Source organism: Hemitrygon akajei, chromosome 13, assembly GCF_048418815.1.
Source record: "Hemitrygon akajei chromosome 13, sHemAka1.3, whole genome shotgun sequence".
Taxonomy (NCBI): Eukaryota; Metazoa; Chordata; class Chondrichthyes; order Myliobatiformes; family Dasyatidae; genus Hemitrygon; species Hemitrygon akajei.
Window position 1 is genome coordinate 2521184 of NC_133136.1, and position 17972 is coordinate 2539155.

At 45.4% G+C, this 17972-nt stretch overlaps 1 protein-coding gene across 4 annotated transcripts in view; it reads left to right on the forward strand.

The window, feature by feature from the left end:
• katnal2 (katanin p60 subunit A-like 2) overlaps positions 1-14902 on the forward strand; it is a 116222-nt gene extending 101320 nt beyond the window's left edge. For all 4 annotated transcript variants that reach the window (XM_073064034.1, XM_073064035.1, XM_073064036.1 and 1 more), the window contains 2 exons: positions 3921-4023; positions 14351-14902. In XM_073064034.1, coding sequence (XP_072920135.1) covers positions 3921-4023; positions 14351-14490 — 243 coding nt within the window. In that variant the 3' untranslated portion in view covers positions 14491-14902. The remainder of the gene's footprint in view (positions 1-3920; positions 4024-14350) is intronic.
• Positions 14903-17972: the final 3070 nt, after the last annotated feature.

The following is a 17972-nucleotide window of genomic DNA, read 5'->3' on the forward strand; positions in this document are numbered from 1 at the left end:
GGGATGGGGAGAGAGGGTGATAGAGACTGTAATGGGGTGGGGAGACTGAGGGTGATAGAGACTGTAATGGGGTGGGGAGACTGAGGGTGATAGAGACTGTAATGGGATGGGGAGACTGAGGGTGATAGAGACTGTAATGGGGTGGGGAGACTGAGGGTGATAGAGACTGTAACGGGATGGGATGGGGAGACTGAGGGTGATAGAGACTGTAATGGGATGGGGAGAGAGGGTGATAGAGACTGTAATGGGGTGGGGAGACTGAGGGTGATAGAGACTGTAATGGGGTGGGGAGACTGAGGGTGATAGAGACTGTAACGGGATGGGATGGGGAGACTGAGGGTGATAGAGACTGTAATGGGATGGGGAGAGAGGGTGATAGAGACTGTAATGGGGTGGGGAGACTGAGGGTGATAGAGACTGTAATGGGGTGGGGAGACTGAGGGTGATAGATACTGTAATGGGGTGGGGAGACTGAGGGTGATAGAGACTGTAATGGGGTGGGGAGACTGAGGGTGATAGAGACTGTAACGGGATGGGATGGGGAGACTGAGGGTGATAGAGATTGTAACGGGATGGGATGGGGAGACTGAGGGTGATAGAGACTGTAACGGGATGGGATGGGGAGACTGAGGGTGATAGAGACTGTAACGGGATGGGATGGGGAGACTGAGGGTGATAGAGACTGTAAGGGGATGGGATGGGACTTGTTGGGTCGAGTCTGTACTACAGTGTGTTGGGACTGAAAGATGAAGAGGTGTTGTACCAATGTCTGCCATGATCCCTCCCCCATGTAAGCCTGCCATTTGCCTGCTTTTGACTGTACCTCTCTCTGTCTTTGTTACTACCATCGGGTGAGAGGAGCAGGAGCCTCGAGTCCCATGCTGCCTCGTTTGGGACCAGATATTTCCCTGTTGCCATTGGACTCCTGGACTCTGCTGAGCACCGAACTCACTCCAGGGCCTCTGGACTCACTTTTGGGGTCTCTGCAGTTCCTGTTTGCAGTACTGTTTACTTACTTTTTTCTTGTAGAATTTCCTCAATTTGTCCTCTTTTCTACACATTGGGTTTGTTTTGGTCTTAGTTTTATGTTTTTAATAGATTCCATTGTATTTCTTTATTTACCTGTGTCTGCCTGCATGAAAATGAATCTCGGTTGTACATGGAGAACAACACACACAAAGTGCTGGAGGAACGCAGCAGGCCAGGCAGCAACAGAGAAAAGAGTACAGTCGACATTTCGGGCCGAGACCCTTCAGCAGGACTCTTTCATAGACGCTGCCTGGCCTGCTGAGTTCCTCTAGCATTTTGTGCGTGTTGCTTGGATTTTCAGCGTCCGCAGATTTTGTCTTGTTTGTGGTTGTATATAGTATACATGCTTTGATAATAAATTTACCTTGAACATTAACTTCAGGACATAGAACATAGAAATCTACAGCACATTACAGGCCCTTCGGCCCACAATGTTGTGCCGACCGTGTAACCTACTCTAGAAACTGCATAGAATTTCCCTACTGCATAGCCCTCTATTTTTCTAAGCTCCATGTACCTATCTAAGAGTCTCTTAAAAGACCCTATTGTATCCCCCTCTACCACTGTTGCTAGTCCGCAAACACAAGGAAATCTGCAGATGCTGGAAATTCAAGCAACACACACAAAATGCTGGTGGAACACAGCAGGCCAACTACTTTTGCTAGTAGTGCATTCCACACACCCACCAATCTCTGCGTGAAAAACTTATCCCTGACATCCACTCTGTACCTATTCCAAGCACCTTAAAACTATGCTCCCTCGTGTCAGCCATTTCAGCCCTGGGAATAAAGCCTCTGGTTATCCACATGATCAATACTTATCAGCATCTTATACACCTCTATCAGGTCATCTCTCATCCTCCGTTGCTCCAAGGGGAAAAGGCCAAGTTCACTCAACTTATTCTAATAAGGTACACCCTCCAATCTAGGGAACATCCTTGTAAATTTCCTGTGCACTCTCTCTATAGTATACACATCTTCTCTGTAGTGAAGTGACCAGAACTGAACACAGTACTCCAAGTGGGGTCTGTCCAAGGTCTTCTATAGCTGTAACATTACCTTGCGGCTCTTGAACTCATCTACAGTTGATGAAGGCCAACACATCAAATGCCTTCTTAACAACACTGTCAACCTGCGCAGCAGCTTTGAGTGTCCTATCAACATGGACCTCAAGATCTTACTATTAATATTATATTCTGTCTTCAAAATGAACCATTTCACACTTGTCTGGGCTGAAGTCCATCTGCCACTTAGTCCAGTTCTGCATCCTATCAATGTCCTGCTGTAACCTCTGAAAGTCCTCCACACTATCCACAACACCCCCAACCTTTGTGTCATCAGCAAATTTACTAACCCACCCTTCTACCATCCAGATCATTTATGAAAATCACAAAAAGGAGGGGTCCCAGAACAGATCCCTGTGGAACACCACTGGTCACCGACCTCCATGCAGAATACAAACCATCTACAACCACCCCTTGCCTTCTGTGGGCAAGCCAGTTCATGACCCACAAAGCAAGGTCTCCTTGGATCTCATGCCTCCTCACTTTCTGAAAGAGCCTCGCATGGGGAACCTTATCAAATGCCTTACTGAAAACCATATACACTACATCCACTGCTCTATCTTCATCAATGTGTTTTGTTACATCCTCAAAGAATTCAATAAGATTCGTAAGGCACGACCTGCCCTTGACAAAGCCATGCTGACTATCCTTAATCAAATTATGTATCTCCCAATGCTCATAAATCCTGCCTCTCAGGATCTTCTCCAACAACTTGCCTACCACTGAAGCCAGACTCACTGGTCTATAATTTCCTGGGTTATCTCTACTCCCTTTCTTGAACAAGGGAATAACATTTGCAACATTCCAATCCTCTGGTACTTCTCCCGTTATTATTGATGATGCAATCATCATCGCCAGAGGCTCCTCCCTCGCTTCCCACAGTAGCCTGGGGTATATCTCATCCGGTTCCGGCGACTTATCCAACTTTACGCTTTTCAAAAGCTCCAGCACATCCTCTTTCTTAATCCCTTTATGCTCAAGAGTTTTAATCTGCTAAAAGTCATCCCCACAATTGCCAAGGTCTTTTTCCCTGGTGTATACTGAAGCAAAGTGTTCATTAAATACCTCCTCCAACTACATGCATATGTTTCCACTATCACACCTGATTGGTCCTGTTCTCACATGGCTCATCCTCTTGCTCTTCACATACTTGTAGAATGTCTTGTGGTTTTCCTTAATCTTGCTCACCAAGGCCTTCTCATGGCCCCTTCTGGCTCTCCTAATTCCATTCTTATGCTCTTTCCTGGCAACCTTGTAATTTTCTGGAGCTCTAACAGCACCTAGTTTCTTGAACCTTTCATAAGCTTTTCTTTTCTTAACTGGATTTTCTACATGGTTCTTTAACCCTACCATCCTTTCCCTGCCTCAATGGAACATACCTATGCAGAACTCCAAAATTATTATCAAAGTACATATATGTCACCATATCCACCCTGAGATTCACTTTCTTGTAGGTATTTACAGGAGAAAAAAGAAATGCAATAGAATTTATGAAAAACTATAAGTATTATACGTGGGTGCCGTGGTGGCATAATGGCTAGTGTTATTACACCTTGGCCGATTGGTGCTTGGAGATCAATTCCGGTGTCCTCTGTAAGGAGTCCATATGTCCTCCCCATGGAATGCGTGGGATTTCTCCGGGTGTTCTGGTTTCCTTCCACATTCCAATAACAAGCAGGTAGGTTAATTGGTCATTGTACATTGTTTTGTGATTAGGCTAGGGTTCAATTGGTCGGTTTCTGAGTGGCAGGAAGGGCTGAAAAGGCTTGTTCTGTGCTGTATCTTAATAAAAAACAAATAAATAACAGCTCACTCTTTCCTCCAACAGGAGACTGAAGGCTACTCTGGTTCTGATCTCAAGTTGGTTTGCAAAGAGGCAGCGATGCGACCTGTTAGGAAAATCTTTGACGCATTAGAAAATCATCAAACAGGTAGGTTGAAGTAAAAATTCAGCTGCATGCACCAATCAAGACAGTGATTCAGATAGTATTCTAGCTATGTGCTTGCGGTTCATTGCTGTGGTTTCCACGTAGCTACGATGATCTAAGCATTATCGTTAGCTTGTATTGTTAAACTCTTCTGCCCCTCGGCCGTCACATTTCTGAGTGGACATTGAACCCATGTTCAATCTGACTGTTCAATTGCCTATTTGTTGGCTATGTAGAATAGACCATGTTCTAAGCTTTCCCTGGAAATTCCTCAACACTTCCTCTGCTACTTTGATGACTGCATTGGTGCTGCTTCCCGCACCTATGCTGGGCTCATCAATTTCATCAACTTTGCCTCCAACTTCCACTCTGTCCTTAAATTCACTTGGGGTTGCTCCTCCACCCTGAGGATGACCTCATGTTGGACCCCATGAACTGACATGTCAGAATGAGAATGTGAATTAAAATGTTTGGCCAATGGGGCGGAGGAGGCTGCCTGGTGCCTGAATGAGGTGAGGGACGAGGTGTATGGGCAGGTGTAGCACTTTGGCCACTTGCAGGGAGAGAGATTTGTGGGAGGGGGGAATGAATGGACAAGGGAAAAGCAGAGGGAGCGATCCCTGCTGAAAGCAGAGAGTGAGGGGGATAGGATCACTTTGGAGATGGCAGACGTTGCGGAGATGATGTGGAAGCTGATGGGGTGGTAGATAAGGACAACAGGAACTCTATCACTATTAAAGCAGTGGGCTGAGCACAGATGTACAGGAGAAGATGCAGGTGAGGGCAGCATCAGTGGAGGAGGGGGAAACCCTGCTTTTCTACAATGTCCTGGAACAGAAGGTCACATCCTGGGAACATGTGGCCGAGACAAAGGTGAGAAAAAGCAACTGTGTTTTTACAGGAGACGGGTGGGAAGAGGTATAGTTGAAATAACCATGGGAATCAGTAGGTTTATAAAAGATGTCAGTTGATAGTTATCTCCAGAGATGGAGGAAGAGTAAAGAGGTGTCAGAGTTGGACCAAGTGACTTTAAGGGCAGGGTGGAAGTTAGAGGTAAAGTTGATAAAATTGACAAGTTTAGCATGAAGCAGCACCAATGCAGTCATCAATGTAGCAGAGGAAGAGTTGGGGAGTATCACCGGGGGGAGGCTTCAAATATGGACTGTTCTATACAGTCAACGAAGAGCAGGCATGGGAGTGGCCATGACTACCCTCAGGTTTGAAGAAAAGGGGAAGAGCTAATGGAAAAATTGTTCGGGATGAGGGCCAGTTCTGCCAGCTGGAAGAGGGTGGCGGTGGATGGGGGGGGTTGTTAGGTTCTTTTGTCAAGAGGGAAGCAGAAAACTTTGGGGCCTTCTTGATAGAGGATAGAAGTGCATAGGGACTGAATATCCATGGTGAAGATGAGGCAGTCAGGGCCAGCGAATTTAAGGTTACTGCAGATATTGAGGGCATGAGACGTGTCACAGATGCAGGTGGGAAGGAACTGAAACAGGGAGGCTGAGAATGGAATAGTATATGCAGCCGTCATTGTGTCCCCTTGTGGTCACAGTGTGTATATGCAGCCATTTAGTATGCTTCCTAATGGTTAACAACAGTGTGTATATGCAGTTGTTTAGTGTCTCCCCTAGTGGTCAGTGTGTATATGCAAACATGAGGAAATCTGCAGATGCTGGAAATTCGAACAACAACACACACAAAATGCTGGTAGAACACAGCAGGCTAGGCAGCATCTATAGGGAGAAGCGCTGTCGACGTTTCGGGCCGAGACCCTTCGTCAGGAAGCCATGGGTAACAAAGGACATTTAGGACATCCTGAACGCTAAAAGGACGGCGTTTAGAGATGGAAATAGGGAGGAGCTGAGGACAATACAGAGGGACCTGAAAGCCAAGATCGGGGAGGCTAAAGACAGGTATTGGAGGAAGCTTGAGTGGAAACTCCAGCAGAACAACATGAGAGAGGTCTGGAGTGGGATGAGGACCATCACTGGGTTCCAGCAAACCAGCAACAGAGGAGCTGAAGGCAGTGTGGACAGGGCCAACGAACTTAACCTGTTCTTCAATATTTTATTTTTACCCAATTTCCCTCGTGATCAATAAAGTATGTCTGTCTGTCAGTGTGTATATGCAGTTGTTTAGTGTGCCCCCTAGTGGTTACATCTGTACGATTCTGGAAAGCTCTCGAAGCTTCTCCAGTGCTGTGTTATTTGAATAGGGGTTTTCTGATGGGATGACTTTTATCTGCAAATTTGAATTGAATTTTTCTAATCTCTGTAGTGTAAAAAGAGCTGGCCTGTAGCAGCACCAACTATCTGTTTCTACCTCTCTTCACTGCCTAGACCTCTATCACCTTTCATTTTCAAACAACATACACAAAATTGCTGGAGGAACTCAGCAGGCCAGGCAGCATCTATGGGATTAAAGTATAGATGATATTCGTCAAGACTGGAGAAAAAAGATAAAGAGTAGATTTAAAAGATGGGGGAGGGGAGAGAGAAACACAAGGTGATAGGTGAAACCAGGAGGGGAGGGATGAAGTAAAGAGTTGGGGAGTTGACTGATGAAAGAGATACTGGGCTGGAGAAGGGGGAGTCTGATAGGAGAGGACAGAAGGCCATGGAAGAAAGGAAAGGGGAGGAGCACCAGAGGGAGGTGAGGGCAGGCAAGGAGATAAAGTGAGAGAAGGAAAAGGGGATGGGGAATGGTGAAGGAGAGGGTGGGGCCATTTCTGGAAGTTTGACAAATCGATGTCCATGCCATCAGGTTGGAGGTACCCAGACAGAATACAAGTTGTTCCTCCAACCTGAGTGTGGTCTCATCGTGACAGTAGAGGAGGCCATGGATTGACATGTCAGAATGAGAAGTTGAATTAAAATGGGTGGCCACTGGGAGATCCCACTTCTTCTGGTGGTCTCCCAATCTACGCTGGGTCTCACTGACGTACAGGAGGCCACACGAAACCTCGGACACAGTATATGACCTCAACTGACTCACAGGTGAAGTGTTGCCTCTCCTGGAAGGACTGTCTGGGGCCCTGAATGCTAGTGAGGAAAAGGTGTAGGGGCAGGTGTGGCACATGTTCTGCTTGCAAGGATAAGTGCTGGGAGGGACGAATGGACAAGGGAGTCGTGTAGGGAACGATCCCTGCAGAAAGCAGAAAATTGAAGAGAGGGTAAGATGTGCTTGGTGGTGGGATCCTGTTGGAGATGGCGGAAGTTACGGAGAATTATGTGTTAGACATGGAAGTTGGTGGGGCAGTAGGTGAGGACAAGAGGAACCTTATCCCTGGTAGGGTGGCAGGAGGATGGGGTGAGAGCAAACGTGTGAAATGGAAGAAATGTGGTTGAAGGCAGTGTTAATGGTGGAGGAAGGGAAGCCCCTTTCTTTGAAAAAGGAAGACATTTCCTTTGTTAAAGAATGTAAAGCTTCATCCTGAGAGCAGATGCGGCAGAGACGGAGGAATTGAGAGAAGGGGGTGGCATTTATACAAGTAAGAGAGTGGGAAGGGGATAAGCTGTCTCCAGAGATGGAGACAGAGAGATCGAGAAAGGGGAGGGAGGTGTCAGAAATGCACCAAGTAAATTTGAGGGCAGGGTGGAGGTTGGAGGTGAATTGGATGAAGTCCACGAGTTCAGCACGGGTGCAGGAAGCAGCACCAATGCAGTCGTCAATGTAGTGTGGGGAAAGTGCGGGACGGTCACCAGTGTAGGCTTGTTACATGCAGTATTCCATGTAGCCGACAAACAGGCAGGTATAACTGGGACCCATGCAAGTGTCCATGGCTACCCCTTTTGTTTGAAGGAAGTGGGAGGAGCCAAAGGAGGAATTATTTAGAGAGAGGATGTGACGCTAGACAGAGGAGAGTGGTGGTGGAGGGGAACTGGTTGGGTCTGGGTCCAGAAAGAAACGGAGAGCTTCGAGGCCTTCCTGGTGGGGGTGGAGGTGTATTGGGTCATTCGTCCCTCCCCACTGATCTTCCTCCTGGCACTTATCCTTGCCATCAGAACAAGTGCCAAATCTGCCCCTACACCTCCTCCCGCACTACCATTCAGGGCCCCAAACAGTATCTTCCAGGTGAGGTGACACTTAACCTGTGAGTCTGTTGGGGTCATCTACTGTGTCTAGTGCTCCCGGTGTGGCCTCCTGTACATCGGTGAGACTCGATGAAGTTTGGGAGACCACTTCACCGAGCACCTACACTCTGCCTGCCAGAAAAAGCAGGATCCCCCAGTGGCCACCCATTTTAATCCTACTTCCCATTCCAATATGTCAGTCCATGATGGCCTCCACTACTGTTGTCGACCGTTTACACTTTTTCATAGATGCTGTCTGACTGCTGAGTTGCTCCAGCATTTTGTGTAGGAGGATGTCAGAGAAGATTTTTTTTTACAAAGAGTGGTGGGTGCATGGAACGCGCAGCCTGGGGTCGTGGTAAAGGCAGATACATCAGGGACATTTACCAGACTCTTAGATAGACATATGAATGATAGGAAACAAGAGTAAATGGTAGGACATTGAAGAATGCAGTAGAACAGAGTGATCTAGGAATAATGGTGCATAGTTCCCTGAAGGTGGAATCTCATGTGGATAGGGTGGTGAAGAAAGCTTTTGGTATGCTGGCCTTTATAAATCAGAGCATTGGGTATAGGAGTTGGGATGTAATGTTAAAATTGCACAAGGCATTGGTAAGGCCGAATTTGGAGTATTCTGTACAGTTCTGGTCACCAAATTATAGAAAAGATGTCAACATAATAGAGAGAGTACAAAGAAGATTTACTAGAATGTTACTTGGGTTTCAGCACCTAAGTTACAGGGAAAGGTTGAATAAGTTAGGTCTTTATTCTTTGGAGCGTAGAAGATTGAGGGGGGACTTGATAGAGGTATTTAAAATTATGAGGGGGATAGATAGAGTTGACGTGGATAGACTTTTTCCATTGAGAGTAGGGGAGATTCAAGCCAGAGGACATGAGTTGAGAGTTAGGGGGCAAAAGTTTAAGGGTAACACGAGGGCGAATTTCTTTAGCTGTGTGGAACGAGCTTTCAGTAGAAGTGGTAGAGGCAGGTTCGGTATTGTCATTTAAAGTAAAATTGGCTAGGTATATGGACAGGAAAGGAATGGAGGTTTATGGGCTGAGGGCGGGCCAGTAGGACTTGGTGAGAGTAAGCGTTCGGCACAGACTAGAAGGGCCGAGATGGCCTGTTTCCGTGCTGTAATTGTTATATGGTTATAAGAGGGCTATGTAGGTGAGAGTGATCTTATAGTGGGTTATATCATTGGCTGAAGGACTGAAGGGCCTGACTGTGCAGTACTGTTCTATATTTGCTGATTGCCATTGCAGTAAGATGGGCGGGTCTTCAAAATCCTACAAAACGTAGTGCCATGACCCTGCCTATCAGAGATAAAGCCCTTTCCATCACTAAGTATTTACATGGAGCACTGTTGCAAGAAAGCAGTATCCATCATTAGGGACCCCCACCTCCCAGGACATGCTCTTCTCTCGCTGCTGCCATCAGGAAAGAGGTACCGGACCCACACCACCAGGTTCGGGAACAGTTATTACCCCTCAACCATCAGGGTCCTGAACCAGAGGGTATAACTTCACTCACCCCATCACTGAACTGCTCCCACAACTGATGGACTCATTTTTCAAAGACTCTTCATTTCATGATCTCAATATTTATTGTTTGCTTTTTTATTATTTTTTTAAATTTCCTTTTGTATTTCCAATTTGTATTTTGCACATTGGTTGTCCACCCAGTTAGTGCAGACTTTCAGTGATTCTGTGACAGTTATTGGATTTATTGAGCATGCCTGCAAGAAAATGAACCTCAGGGTTGTATATGGTGATATCAATTTACTTTGAACTTTGAACCTGCAGCTCATAATGTGCTCTGATTTTCACTGGATCCTGATGCTGTAAGTAAATACAAGACTTATTACCATATCAACACACACAAAATGCTGGAGGATATAACATTCAATGTTTTGGGCTGAGGCCCTTCTTCAATATAGAAATATCAACTGTTTATTCATTTCCATAGATGCTGCCTGGTCTGCTGAGTGCCTCCAGCATTTTAGAAACAGAAAACATACAGCACAATACAGGCCCTTTGGCCCACAAAGCTATGCCGAACATTTCCTTACCTTAGAAATTACTTAGGGTTTACCCATAGCCCTCTATTTTTCTGAGCTCCATGTACTTATCACTCTTAAAGACCCTATGATATCCGCCTCCACCACCTTCGCCGGCAGCCCATTCCACGCACTCAGCACTCTCTGCATAAAAAAAAACACCCCTGAGATTTCCTCTGTACCTGCTTCCAAGCACCTTAAAACTGCCCTCCTATGCTAGCCATTTCAGTCTTGGGAAAAAGCCTCTGACCATCCATACGATCAATGCCTCTCATCATCTTATACACCTCTATCAGGTCACCTCTCATCCTCCGTCACTCCAAGGAAAAAAGGCCGAGTTCTCTCAACCTATTCTCATAAGGCATGCTCCCCAATCCAGGCAACATCCTTGTAAATCTCCTCTGCACCCTTTCTATGGCTTCCACATCTTTTCTGTAGTGAGGTGACATGAACTGAGCACAGTACTCCAAGTGGGGTCTGACCAGGGTCCTATATAGCTGCAACATTACCTCTTGGCTCCTATACTCAATCCCATGATTGATGAAGGCCAATACACCATATGCTTTCTTAACCACAGAGTCAACCTGCACAGCAGCTTTGAGTGTCCTATGGACTCAGACCCCAAGATCCCTCTGATCCTCCACACTGCCAAGAGTCTTACCATTAACACTATATTCTGTCATCACATTTGACCTACCAAAATGAACCACCTCACACTTATCTGGGTTGCCACTTCTCAGCCCAGTTTTGCATCCTATCGATGTCCCGCTGTACCCTCTAACAGCCCTCCGCACCATTCACAGCATCCCCAACCTTTGTGTCATCAGCAAACTTACTAACCCATCCCTCCACTTCCTCATCCAGCTCATTTATAAAAATCACGAAGAGAAGGGGTTCCAGAACAGATCCCTGAGGCACACCACTGGTCATGCATGTAGAATATGACCCGACTACAACCACTCTTTGCCTTCTGTGGGCAAGCCAGTTCTGGATCCACAAAGCAATGTCCCCTTGGATCCCATGCCTCCTTACTTTCTCAATAAGCCTTGCATGGGTGTACCTTATCAAATGTCTTGCTGAAATCCATATACACTACATCAATGTGTTTACTCACATCTTCAAAAAATTCAATCAGGCTCGTAAGGCACGACCTGCCTTTGACAAAGCCATGCTGTCTATTCCTAATCATATTCTGCCTCTCCAAATGTTCATAAATGCTGCTCTCAGGATCGTCTCCATCAACTTACCAACCACTGAAGTAAGCCTCACTGGTCTATAATTTCCTGAGCTATCTTTACTCCCTTTCTTGAATAAGGGAACAACATCCGCAACCCTCCAATCCTCAGGAACCTCTCCCATCCCCATTGATGCAAAGATCATCACCAGAGGCTCAACAATCTCCTCCCTCGCCTCCAACAGTAGCCTGGGATACATCTCGTCTGATCCCAGTGACTTATCCAACTTGATGCTTTCCAAAAGCTCCAGCACATCCTATTTCTTAATATCTACCTGCTCAAGCTCTACAGTCCGCTGTAAGTCATCCCTACAATCACCAAGGGTCCTTTTCCGTAGAGAATACTGAAGAAAAGTATTCATTAAGTACCTCTGCTATCTCCTCCGGTTCCATACCCACTTTTCCACTGTCACACTCGATAGGTCCTATTCTCTCACGTCTTATCCTCTTTCTCTTCACATACTTGTAGAATGCCTTGGAGATTTCCTTAATCCTGTCCACCAAGGCCTTCTCATGGCCCCTTCTGGCTCTCCCTATTTCATTCTTAAGCTCCTTCCTGCTAGCCTTATAATCGTCTAGATTCCTATCATTACCTAGTTTTTTTGAACCTTTCATAAGCTCTTCTTTTCTTCCTGACTAGATTTACAACAGCCTTTGTACACCACGGTTCCTGTACCCTACCATCCTTTCCCTGTCTCATTGGAATGTACCTATGCAGAACTCCTGCAAATATTACCCCGAACATTTGCTAAATTTCTTCCGTACATTTCCCTGAGAACATCTGTTCCCAATTTATGCTTCCAAATTCTTGCCTGATAGCCTCATATTTCCCCTTACTCCAATTAAACGCTTTCCTAACTTGTCTGTTCCTATCCCTCTCCAATGCTATGGTAAAGGAGATGGAATTGTGATCACTATTTTCAAAATGCTCTCCCACTGAGAGATCTGACACTTGACCAGGTTCATTTCCCAATACCAGATCAAGTACAGTCTCTCCTCTTGTAGGCTTATCTACATATTGTGTCAAGAAACCTTCTTGAACACACCCAACACCCCATCTAAACACCTCGCTCTAGGGACATACCCATCGATATTTGGTAAATTAAAATCTCCCACCACAACAAACTGTAATTATTACACCTTTCCAGAAACTGTCTCCCTATCTGCTCCTCGATGTTCCTGTTGCTATAGGGTGGCCTATAAAAAAAAACACCCAGTAGAGTTATTGACCCCTTCCTGTTCCTAACTTGCACCCACAGAGACTCCGTAGACAATCCCTCCATGGCATCCACCTTTTCTGCAGCCGTGACACTATCTCTGATCAACAGTACCACACCCCCACCTCTTTTGCCTCCCTCCCTGTCCTTTCTGAAACTTCTAAAGCTTGACACTCAAAGTAACCATTCATGCCCCTGCACCATCCAAGTCTCTGTAATGGCCACCACAGCATATCTCCAAGTACTGATCGATGCTCTAAGCTCATCCGCTTTGTTCACAATACTCCTTGCATTAAAATAGACATATTTCAAACCATAGTCTGAGTGCGTCCCTTCTCTATCACCTGCCTATCTTCCCTCATGCACTGTCTATAAGCTTTCTCTATTTGTGAGTCAACCGCCTCTTCCCCAGTCCCTTCAGTTCGGTTCCCACCCCCCTAGCAATTCCAGTTTAAACTCTCCCCAATAGCCTTAGCAAACCTCCCCACCAGGGTATTGATCCCACTGGGATTCAAGTACAACTGTTTCTTTTTGTACAGGTCACACCTGCCCCAAAAGAGGTCCCAATGATCCAGAAATCTGAATCCCTGCCCCCTGCTCCAATCCCTCAGCCACACATTTATCCTCCACCTCATTCTATTCCTACTCTCACTGTCGTGTGGCACAGGCAGTAATCCCGAGATTACTACCTTTGTGGTCCTGCTTCTCAACTTCCTTCCTAACTCCCTGTAGTCTGTTTTCAGGACCTCCTCTCTTTTCCTACCTATGTCATTGGTACCAATATGTACCATGACCTCTGGCTGTTCACCTTCCCACCTCAGGATGTTGTGGACGCGATCAAAAACATCCCAGACCCTGGCACCTGGTAGGCAAACTGCTATCCGAGTTTTTTTCCTGTGTCCACTGAATCACCTGTCTGACCCCCTAACTATAGAGTCCCCTATCACTACTGCCTTCCTCTTCCTTTCCTTACCCTTTTGAGCCACAGGGCCAGACTCTGTGCCAGAGGCACAGCCACTGTTGCTTTCCCCAGTTAGGCTGTCTCCCCCAACAGTACTCAAACAGGAGTACTTATTGTCAAGGGGTACAGCCATAGGAGTACCCTCTAGTACCTGACTCTTCCCCTTCCCTCTCCTGACTGTTACCCACTTGCCTGTCTTCTGTGGCCCTGGTGCGACCACCTGCCTATAACTCCTTTCTATCACCTCCTCACTTTCCCTGACCAGACGAAGGTCATCGAGCTGCATCTCCAGTTTCCTAACCCGGTCCCTAAGGAGCTGCAGCTCGACACACCGGGTACAGATGTGGCCGTCTGGGAGGCCGGGAGACTCCAGGACCTCCCACATCTGACACCCAGTACAGAACACCGGCCTTGCACAAATTCTTCCTGTCTGTATTCTATCTTGCCTCAACCCGTTATCGCTGAAGCCCCGTTGAGCCAAAGGCTTTCTACTCTGTATCCCTCTACTCTGCCACCTGCTCTATAAGGTATCTCCCTTTAAACTCTTCTCACTGTTCTACCTGGCTGACGTCCATGCGCTTGCACAGTCGTGCCCCGATCAATAAGTGCTGTACATTTTGTGTGTTACTCTGGATTTCCAGCATCTGCAGAATCTCTTGTGTCTACTTTTCACTGTATTTAAGATCTACCTTCAGTGAGTGGAAATGACAGTTGTAGTTTATGTGTGCTATGCTATTGTAATTCCAACAACAGATTATAAAAATTGGCATTTCTTTTATTTCAAGGAAAAAGCAGTCTGCCCACTTTTCATCTGGAAACTATCTCTACAAATGATGTGCTTGATGTGATCATTCACACAAAACCGTCTGCAAAGAGTCTCGGTCAGAAGTACACTGCCTGGCAACATGAATATGAGTCAGTGTGAACTGATGGATACTGGAGCTGTTACCTATGCTTGTCCACTCTCCCTCTCAGTGGATTTGCTGTGGACAACTTTTGCATGTTCCGTGTGAAATTGCTGCCTTTCAAAAGCATCCTGGCATCTAAACATTAAATGTTTGTAATTTCTGCCGTGCTGGAAAGCCAGTGGATGTTCTCAATCGACGAGGACTAACACTGAGATCTGCAGTTATATTAGAGTCACCAAGAACAATATACCTACCTGTTGAGCTCAGAGAGTTGACACCATCTCCACTGTGAAGAATATTACAAACTGCAAGGATACATACAGCAGACAGAGAGAAATATTTGTTTGAGGAAGTTGTGAACTGAGAGAAGCTAGCAGACCACCAGCAGCAAATTTGAGGAAAACTAATAAATTGTGGATTTATCTGTGGTTTGATTCTTTGATCCATATACAGCCCTTTGCTGCTTTGTTGTGTTGTACGAGGTTGGAGATGCTATTTGCTTTAATGGCTGTCACTGTAAATTACTCTTATACACTCAGAGGCCACTTTATTAGGTACATCATGTCCCAGAAAGGTGGCCATTGGGTGTAGCTTTGTGGTCATCTGCTGCAGTAGCCCATCCACTTCAAGGTTAGAGTGTTGTGTGTTCACGGATGCTCTTCTGCACACCACTATTATAAGAGCAGAATTAGGCCATTTGGCCCTTCAAGTCTGCTCCCACTTTTGCATGGTTGATCCATTTTCCCCCTCAGCTGCAATCTCTTGCTTTCTCCCTGTATCCCTTCATGCCCTGACCAATCAGGAATCTATCAGCCTCTACCTTAAATACATAAAGACTTCGCCCCACAGCTGCCCATGACAATGAATTCCACAGATTCTCCATGCTGGCTAAAAAAATTACTCCTCATCTCCATTCTAAAGGAATGTGCCTCTATTCTGAGACTGTGTCCTCTGGCCTTAGACTCTCCCACCATAGGAAACATCTTCTCCACATCCACTCTATCAATTCCTTTCACCATTCGATAGATTTCAATGAGGTCATCCCTCATTTTTCTGAATTCTAGTGAATACAGGCCCACAGCCACCAAACACACTTCAATTCAATCCTGGAATCATTTTATGAACCTTCTTTGAAACCTCTCCAATTTCAGAACATCCTTTCTAAAATGGAGCCTAAAACTGCTCCAAATGAGGCCTCACCAGAGCTTTATAAAGTCTCAACATTACATCCTTGCTTTTATATTCTAGTCCTCTTGAAATGAATGCTAACATTGCATTTGCCTTCCTCATCAGAGATTCAACCTGCAAATTAATCTTCAGGGAATCCTGTACAAAGACTTGCAAGTCCCTTTGTGCCTCAGATTTTTGTATTTTCTCTCCATTTAGAAAATAAGTCAACGCTTTAATTTTTTTTACCAAAGTGCACGACCATACATTTCTCGATATTGTATTCCATCTGCCATTTCTTTGTCCACTCTCCTAATCTGTCCAAGTCCTTCGGTAACTTCTCTACTTCCTCAAAACTACCTGTGCCTCCACCTATCCTCATATTGCCTGCAAACTTTGCAACAAAGCCATCAATTCCATCATCCAAATATTGAATTGTAACATAAAAAGAATCGCTCCCAACACAGACCCCTGTGGAACACCAGTAGTCACCAGGAACCATCCAGAAAAGACTCCCTTTATTCCCACTCTTTGCCTCCTGCCAATCAGTCACTGCTTTATCCATGCTAGAATATTTCTCGTAATACCATGGGCTTGTAGCTTATTAAGCAGCCTCATGTGTGGCACCTTGTCAGAGGCCTTTGGAAAATCCAAGTACACATCAACCAATTCTCCTTTGTCTAGCCTACTTATTATTTCTTCAAAAATCCCAACAGATTTCACAGACAAGATTTTCCCTTGAGGAAACCAAGCTGACTATGGCCTATTCTATCATGTGCTTCCAAGTACCCCAAAACTACATCCTTAACAATCAACTCCAACGTCTTCCCTACCACTGAGGTCAGACTAACTGGTCTATAATTTTCTTTCTTTTGCCTCTCTCCCTTTGTGAAGAGTGGAATGACATTTGCAATTTTCCAGGCTTCTGGAACCATTCCAGAATCTAGTAATTCTTCAAAAAAAAATTATTAATCCTTCCACATTCTCTTCAGCCACCTTTCAGAACTCTGGGCTGTACACGATATGGTCCCGGTGGTATGTCTACCTTCAGACCGTTTAGTTTCCCAATAACTTTCTCCCTAGTAATGGTAACTTCACACACTGACCACCTGGAACTTTCACCATACCTGCTAGCGTCTTCCACAGTGAAGCCCGAGGCAAAGTACTTATTTAGTTCGTCCACCATTTCCTCATCCCCCATTATTACCTCTTTTGTATCATTTAATAGTGGTTCAATATTTACTCGCCTCTCTTTTACATTTTATATATCTGAAAAAACTTTTAGTATCCTCTTTAATATTATTAGCTGGCTTACTTTCGTATTCCACCTTTACCTTCTTAATGACTTTTTAGTTGCTTTCTGTTGATATTTAAAAACTCTAACATCCTACGAATTTTTCCTCTATTTTATGTCCTCTCTTTGGCTTTTATGTTGGCTTTGACTTCTCTTGTTAGCCATGGTTGTGTCATCTTTCCTTTAGAAAATTTCTCCCTCTTTGAGATGTTTAGATCCAGTGCCTTCCGATTGACTTCCAGAAATTCCAGCCGTTGCTGCTCTGCCATCATCCCTGCCAGTGTTCTTTTCCAATCAGCTCTGGCCAACTCCTCTCTCAGGCCTCTGTGATTCCCCTTACTCCACTATAACACTGATACATCTGACTTTAAAGATTCAAAGGTTGAATTTAATGTCAGAGAAATGTATACAATATAGATCCTGAAATGCTTTTTCTTCACAAACATCCATGAAAACAGGGAAGTACCCCAAAGAATGAACGACAGTTAAACGTGAGAACCCCAAAGTCCCCCCAGCTCCCCCCTCCCGCGCGTAAGCAACGATCCCCCTCCCCCCACCAGCAAAAAGGAGCACATCGTAACGTCACTGAGCCCAACCGTGTGCTAAGCAATAGCAAAGACACAGACCAAAGTTACCCCAAATGCCTCGCATTTCATCCGACACTCGACAAACCAAAGGTTCTCTCTCTCCCTGGCAAGGGAGAGGAAGGTGTCCCCCATTTATCTTCTCCTCAGATTTCAGGGTGAATTTGATCATATTATGATCACTTGGCCCCTAAGCATTTTTTTTTTAGCTGAAGCTCTGTGATCAATTCCAGTTCATTGCTCAACACTCAATCCAGAATAGGTGACCCACTAGTCTAAGGTTTTCAGAGCCTTACCAGGTACTCCATCAGGACCTTCCAACTTGCGAGGGTTCACTCTCTTTAAAGACAGCCTAACATCAGGTATCTTCATAGCTGTAGTTGTGTTCTCCTTTCCAAAGCGGGCATAGAAAGCGTTGAGTTCATCTGGTAGTGAAGCATCACTGCCATTCGTG